The 7,959-nt window shown below is 30.6% G+C and overlaps 1 protein-coding gene across 1 annotated transcript; it reads left to right on the top strand.

The window, feature by feature from the left end:
* Window positions 1–320: 320 nt before the first annotated feature.
* On the top strand, window positions 321–990 carry LOC133325202 (prisilkin-39; the record flags this gene model as incomplete). The annotated part of the gene is made up of 2 exons (XM_061533987.1): window positions 321–417; window positions 485–990. Coding segments are annotated over 2 exons (603 nt in total), but the record flags the coding sequence as incomplete, so codon positions are not given.
* Window positions 991–7,959: the final 6,969 nt, after the last annotated feature.

Below are 7,959 nucleotides of genomic sequence, written 5' to 3'. Positions count from 1 at the left end.
AGCTTTTTAACTATAGAAAACCTATGAGTAAATATTCTATCTATACGTAGAATACATTTTCAAATATATGTATATGTAGAATGCATTTTATTTATAAAAGACCAAAAGTATATTTTATCTATATAAGGAAGGTTTATATCTTCAGAAGACTTCCTTCTGTACGATCTTTGGATGATATTTTATATATATAAGTCGCCTAGAAGGTCTGCTATCTAAATAACACCAGTAGATAATTTCTAATAGAAAATTGATCATTACACATGACAAGAGTTTAAAAGTTTATTTTTAATATGTATATATTATCTATTACATTTCTCCAGCTCTTGATAGCCTTTATTAACCTATCCTGGTCCTTGGAGTCTAGCCATGATCCAGAGCCTTCATCGGATTTACAAACATCGGCCACCTCTGCCAAACGTAAGTCAAACATGTTCTACTGAAAATATTAGTGTTTTTTCATAGCTTAATTTACTTTCATCAACAGTTCTAAACCTTGGCGGTCTCTTGGGAGGAGGAAATGGTTATTATCCCAATAATAATCGTCCAAATTATTATCCACAAAATGGTTATTATCCTTCCACAGGTTATTATCCCCCCAATAGTGGCTACTATCCCAGCAATGGATTTTATCCAAGTAGTAAATACCCAACAAATGGTTACTACCCTACAAATGGCTATTACCCCACAAATTCGTATCCCACTACTGGCTATCCCAATTCCGGATGGAATAATGGTGGAAGTTATTATCCCAGTGGCACAGGAACAAACATCCTAGGTGGTAATGGCGGTTATGGCGGCTACGGAGGTAATGGTGGTTTACGTCAATACAGTGGTTATTGGAATCCTAATTATCAGGGTCGTCGAAATCTTGGTTATGGCTATCATAAAAATACCGACCGTTATGGCCTACCAAAGCTTAGTGGCAAAGCGCAATATACTAGCCGCCAAGATACCGATTGTAGACCAAATACATATAGAGGCTATGATTGAATAGAATCGTAAAGATTCGTAAATTTGGTGTGGGAATATTTTCTGTTGTTGTTTTTTATATACTACTTGTCAAATATAACATTGCATTGGTAGATATGGTCGTGTTTCGATGTATGTGTGTTCTGTGTTCTGTGTTAGCTGTTAGTTGTGCGTGTCTAAATACTTATTTCTCTGTTGTTTCTTTGTGTCTAAATTTGTCTTGTTAAAGTTATTTTGTGTGTTTCATTCTCAGCTCAAGATTTATATGAACAATTTAATGTCCATTAAATTGTCATGGATTTGACATCATCCGTTGAATTTTCAATACAACAACAATATGCTATTGTTGTTATTCCGATCATTTAAAATGTCAACTTCGAACAACAATGTTAAAGTAAAAACATGACATTATGACGAGTGTTGTTGTTAATATATTTGTATTCCAATGGAAAAGATGTTTGAAAACGATTTAAATATTGGATTTTGAGAATTTCAGATTGAAAGCCTTAAGGTATGCTAAACAAATAAAATGTTCGGACTAACTTTTTTAAAATTGTTATTCTAAAAATATGCTTAAATTTACGAAATCTACTCTATCTCAAATGTCAATTCCATAGGGTATTACGGCATTTACATTAGAACTTTTTACCGGGTCAACCTACTTTATGAGGATTTATTTGGCATATATTCAAAGGAATTGAAAATTTAAACCCACTGGGTTAACCAAATCCGATTAAATGTAAACGACCTTTATGATGGCTCAAATATAATCGACTGGATTTGTGAACATGTTAAGGTGACGCATACGCTATGGAATTGACATTTTAAATCAAGTGGATTTAGTAGTCTAAAATTGCTCTAAGCTAAAATTAAACAAATATTTGAAGTGATGTCATCGTGGCTCGTTCGAATTGCATTGACAATTTGTGAGCACAATATGCTTATTTTGATATATCCATTTATTCATTGTGTTCCAGAATCTGACCAATCGTGCCAGTACTCCGAAAACTAGCAACCAAAAATATAAATCTTTAAGATACTGAAAACAAAAAATGGGTTCTCCTATCGTAGTATTAGAATTGACAACTTTTATATCGATTTTTATGGAATTAATTAATTTGTTTAAATTCTAATTATTTTTCGTTACTGTTCTCTTTGGATGTGTTTTAACTCTCAGAGCGAAATCACTTAAGACGACGATCAAGGGATCAGCAAAGCATAAAAAATCTACTTTTTTAAGAATTCATCATTTAGTAATGGGCTCGGTTTATTCTTCAGTTTTATATCGATTAATATTTCGATTATTTTATTTCTGCATTTATAATGTCGATTACAAATATTTCTACAGAATAATCCCGAATTTAACTTTTTATGGATAATGTTCCATAATTACCGAGAGAATCATTCTATTAAAAAATAATAGGTCACAAAGGGTTAAGGACCGCAGAAATCAGGTCGAGAAGTGTTTATGACTGAACGTAAAATACAAGCATACGAGTGTACCTGATGTTGCCAACTTCAAATTATTATAGTTGGATCTTGAGATCCCTACTTGGTAATCCATAGCTGACATCTATGCTTGACATTATTGTTTAACGATTCTGCCCATTAATGTTGACAACTCTTGTTTATAAAATCAGCCTAAAACTATGTTATCAAAAATGCTATCCTACACTATTTAAGCTTATTTTAAAAGTAATCCAAAGGTTTGCCACGTTGCCAACACAAAGCTTTACTTCTATATACCGGGTTTCAAATTAACTCTACTTCATGTTCACTAGATGTCACTATGTAAACATGTCTTAAACTAAATATACATTTGCATTGTATACAAATGTTCATTTAAAACCATTAATGTAAACATAGTCGTACTTTATTTTTATTCTTTATTTGTGTTATATTTATTAGTTTATGTTGTAAACTTTATCTAAATACTGGCAAGACTTAAACTTAAAACAAATAATATTTCTCTATAATTTTCTTTCATTTGCTTTCAGCCTATCCTTATTCGAAACTCAATTTGGGATGATTTTACGGGGAATAGTACAAAAACAAGACATAAGAAACAGCTACTTTATTTCTACCAATTTGTTACACATCGATAGAGTTTACTATTAAAGAACAAATCACATATGTCACATATCATCATATAATAAACATAAAAAATATACACCATCTATTGCTGCACATCATATTGGTATTGAGTTTATTTTCATTTGCAATATTTTAATAAAGACAGTTTTTGTTTTCAATTTAAAAATATATTTTTCAGCAGAATTTCTTTTTAGCTCACTGCATGTTGTCCATCGAATAGATCATGAATTTTTTTCATCGAACTCATTTTAATTGGTTTCCATGGATAGTTCAACCTGTTTTTAAATACAATTGAAATTGCTATACCTCTATTAGTATATAATGGTACAATGGCAGTAACATACATATAGGAATGCATTTATGGATTCCGGATTATTTGTCCAATTGTTGTGTGTGTGTGTGTTTTTTACATTAATTCACTCGATGAAGTTTTTGTTTTCTTAAAATTATAACAACTGCGTGGAAATTCATGTTATATTATGGAATCATACAGAGTTTTTCAATAAGAAGTAATTGATAAAAAATGTATTTAATAAATCGTAACGCTGCTGATATATGCCCCTAATAACCTCATGAATTATGTCCTTAGGGTCCTCAACCGATGCTTTGCGCATCTATTTCCATTGGAAAAAAATCATTTGGAATTTCTGAAACTAGTCTTGGAAACAATATGCGGTGGCATAGTTATGGAAACATAACTTAGTCACAATTTAGGAAATAATAACTTAAGCTAAGGAGAAGGAGCTTCATAGATAATTTAATTAAATATGGTCGGTACTCGGTATGGGCCTAAGTTAGAACATGAGTCAATGAGGTGTTTTTCATCCTCTGAGAGGCTAGCCCACCATATAACGATATCTTCCCAAATTTGGCATTTTTGGGTCTTTGGACTGTAATTTTATATTTTGGGCACAAATTTTGAAGTCACTTGGTTTTCGTGCCAATATATCATTGAAAATGTAATTCATATACAGATCATTGTGTTAGATAGATTTACTAATTGATCATATTATATTTTGGATAAATATTATGAATAAAACAATATCGTATACAATTTAATAATTAATAAAATCGCTTGATAATTGTAAATATCTGGTCATTATCTGTATACAAATATGATATTCGATTTTACTGAATAAAAATATATTATATTATTAATAACAATAGAACATAAAACATAGTTAGGTGTAAATTTGATTGTGATAACAATTTGATTATTCTGCAGTTTGCCTTTTGTTGTTTTTGTTTTTATTAATTATCAGCATTTAGGTCTTTGAGCTATGGTGGCAACAGAACCCACACCCTTAATTGAATCTAATCTTAGTCAATTATCATCGTATCGTATTCACAGCGACTGACAACACCAACAACCACATCGACGAAACAAACAAAGTATAGAGATTCAATAACGTCACCGACGAAAGATTAAACGGGTGTGACCTGATCGGTGTAATATAATTTTAATGGTAGCAAATAAAATAAAGGGTGTTGTTACTAATAAACGTAAACAAAATGTTGTTGGTTTTGTAGGGTTATTGTTTTTTCTTTTTTCTCTTTGTGTATTGGGAAGTTACTGTACAACATATTAAAGCCAAATAAAAATAGAAATCGTATTTGATACTACAAAGAATTTGGAAGAAATTCTAGTATTATTAAGTAATGTTTAAATTATAAAAACAATACACAGACGCGTACATATTAATTTTTAAAAAAAGTATTCCACGTCAACCATGGTACAATTAATTATAAATGGTAACTGCAAAACCCAGCTGATTTAATTCCAACGTAATACTCATGTCAATATGTATATGACAAATTATGTTTATACAAATGGCCCAAGAGGAAAATTTGGTAGCATAAAATTAGACATTTTTCTTTATTAAATGTCCTCCCATACTGAAATTACTCAATCTGCCTGCTGGGAAAGTTTAAAGAATAAAATCTTTCTACATGGAATAATTCGCAATTTCCAGAATTTTCACATGTGTTACACATATAACTGGCAATGGCTCAATCGGAGGAAATATGTGGAAGCGATAGAAATATAAATTTGATAGATTTTCATTCATGTTTTTCAATTTTATTTTGAGGATTCAAAAATATTACATTTTTAAAATAAGTAGTTTGTTTCGATGATTTGTGTCATATGTTTGCATTTTCAATGAAACAAATATTTCTTACAACAAAAAATTTTCATACGTTTGTTGTATCATTTGTTTACAACAACACTTGCTTATACCTTATATTATTATACCATGCACGTCAGCAATGAAATGAATTTTCATATTTCTCTTGACACTGTTAACAATAAAAGTCAAAACTTTTTAGTCAATTACATTTTCAACTTATGATGAAAATACCCAATGGCTTTAAAATACATAATTGATCAATGAAACCACTTACCAAAGAAACCATTTACAATCAATTATCGTTATACTATTAATTATGTGTTTTTATGTTCGAAAACTTCTAAAATATATGCCTGTCATCTTAATGAAGTTAATTACTATTAAAAAAAAAACATTATTTTTTAATATTTGGCTTGTTTTGGTTGGAAAATATATAAGCAACAAATACAAATAAATATGTCGAACTATATGATAGCCTACACCACATTGGGTGCAAGAGGTGACCCTAAGATGTTTACTGTATTTTGTCCCATATACATATAATGAGTATATCGTTATCACTAAGTCCGATATACATGAAAAAAATGCCTGTTCATATATAGATATATAGCACTTCCACAAATACCCTGCACAAGTCCTTCAAATGTATTAATAAAAAAATCGACCATCAAAAATATCAAGGTAAAAGGAAATTTTTCTTCCAAAAATATCAAATAGTTCACCATAAGGCGGGTATTAAAATCATACCGGAAATAGGGGTAAGATGATTGAAATTCTCAAAAGTTCTAATAGAGGGTCTACCGTTATATAAAACGGAGATCAATATTGCTATTTTTTGGTAGTGAGATTTGACAGCCAATGAGAATACAAAATACCAAATTACAGCAATTCGGTGAAAAACGTGTTCAAAATCCCCAAAATACACTTGGTTTTCGTGGCAATATAAATACCGTTGTATTGTGGCTACCCTGAAACTTGGGGGAATATTAATAATTTTGGTGCGGACATACCATGAAAACCCAAAATCCCAAATTAAACATCGATAGGTAAGCAATATAAAAATGCTCAATATAAACACTTAAACGAATAATATAAAGTGAATAACAATAACCCAGATTACGATATATAACGCAGTCCATTAAGTGCAGTGGTAATGACAATTTTAATTGATTAATTTAATGCCAAAATATAGCAATTCGGTTAGAAAATGTGTCTAAAATCCCCAAAATATTGAATATTTGGGGCTATAACAAAACGTGGACCAATATATGTTATTTTCAATACCAAACATCCTAGAAGTACCTACTAGCAATGTCTAACGTAATTTATGCGATCTCTATCGTGATTTCAACAGAGTTACAGACAGTTGGACAATCATAAATCGACATAGAATTTTATTCTGTTCAAGAATATATATGTACCTTATGGGGTCTCTGGTGAATATTTCGAAGTGTTGCAAACGGAATGACAAATCTAATATAGATTTCACCTTATGGAGGAGGGTGTAGAAAACCACAAGTATAAGCCAGAATTATAAATAAAATATTTATTGAAAAATATCATTTTAAAAAACTACACTTATATAGATGTTCAATATTAAATATTGCGTTCTCAATAACGATTTAATCAAACAGAGGACATGACAAAAGTCACATATACATTTTGCTCTGTCCATGACACAATAAGTGGATTTTTTTCGGACACCCTAATGTTGAATTCTTCAATTTAATTTTAAAAAATCCCAAACAATTAGTTGACCTATTTTAAAACGCTTAATACTATCCATGTCAGGGAAATCATAAATTCAAATTGCTTTTTATTTTCGTTTTCCAATTTCACATTCGAACATATTAATGCCATGTAATCGCCTTAATATTTTTAATGTAGGCATAAAATATCGCTATAAACAAATGCCATGTTTTCAATTCTATTTAAGAGAACCTAGAATATGACCAATAAGTTGAAACACTTTATAACATCCGATTAAAAATTTATGCACACAATCTAAAATTAAAGAATGAAAACCAAAAACAAATAAATAAATAAATGTACATATGCACATACACGCACATAAATAAAAGTCGCACAATTAAAGGGATTCGTTGTGTGGAAACAAAAGCAATAAAACAACAAAAACAAATAGAAATTAAGACATCAAATATGTGCACAAGAATCACCCAAATACAATTTTAATCCGATTTAATTATGTATTTTTCCTATTAACACCCAATGTGGGGGACAGTGGCGCTGGCTTGAGAGTGGGTGTGGAAGCCATATAGCGAAACCAAGGCCGCCACTTGACTTCATTGAGATAAAGATCAAAAACCATAAACCGACTCCTGCTATCCTCTGCGATAAAACTGAATACAGAATCAAAGACAGATGAAAAAAAAAAACTGAATGAGAGATATAATGCAAATACGAACAAAAAAAAAAACCATGGCAGATAATGAGATTGGCGAACAGTTGCCAACACACTTTTAACGTCGAATGGTAATAATAAAATAGGCAAGTAGCGAAAAAAGTGGGGAGTAGACACCACCGGATTCTAGCCGTTGTGATAGTTGCCAATGTAAATGTATAGAGTAAACAATTTTGTTGTTGTCGTGTTTGTAAACAACAACACTACCCCTCAGAAAATATGTGATGTTCACAGTTTTATTAGATAACTTATTCGAAAGAGTTGTTCTGTGTCGTTTAGTGTTTCCATGTAAATATTTCGTATTCTCCCTCTTCTTTTGATTTTGTAAACAATTTTTTTGTTAAA

Source organism: Musca vetustissima, unplaced genomic scaffold (assembly GCF_032173495.1).
Source record: "Musca vetustissima isolate MV318-11 ecotype Yass unplaced genomic scaffold, APGP_CSIRO_Mvet_v1 utg2699, whole genome shotgun sequence".
NCBI lineage: Eukaryota > Metazoa > Arthropoda > Insecta > Diptera > Muscidae > Musca > Musca vetustissima.
The sequence above is the reverse complement of the archived record's forward strand: the minus strand, read 5'-3'. Positions and strand labels throughout refer to the sequence as shown.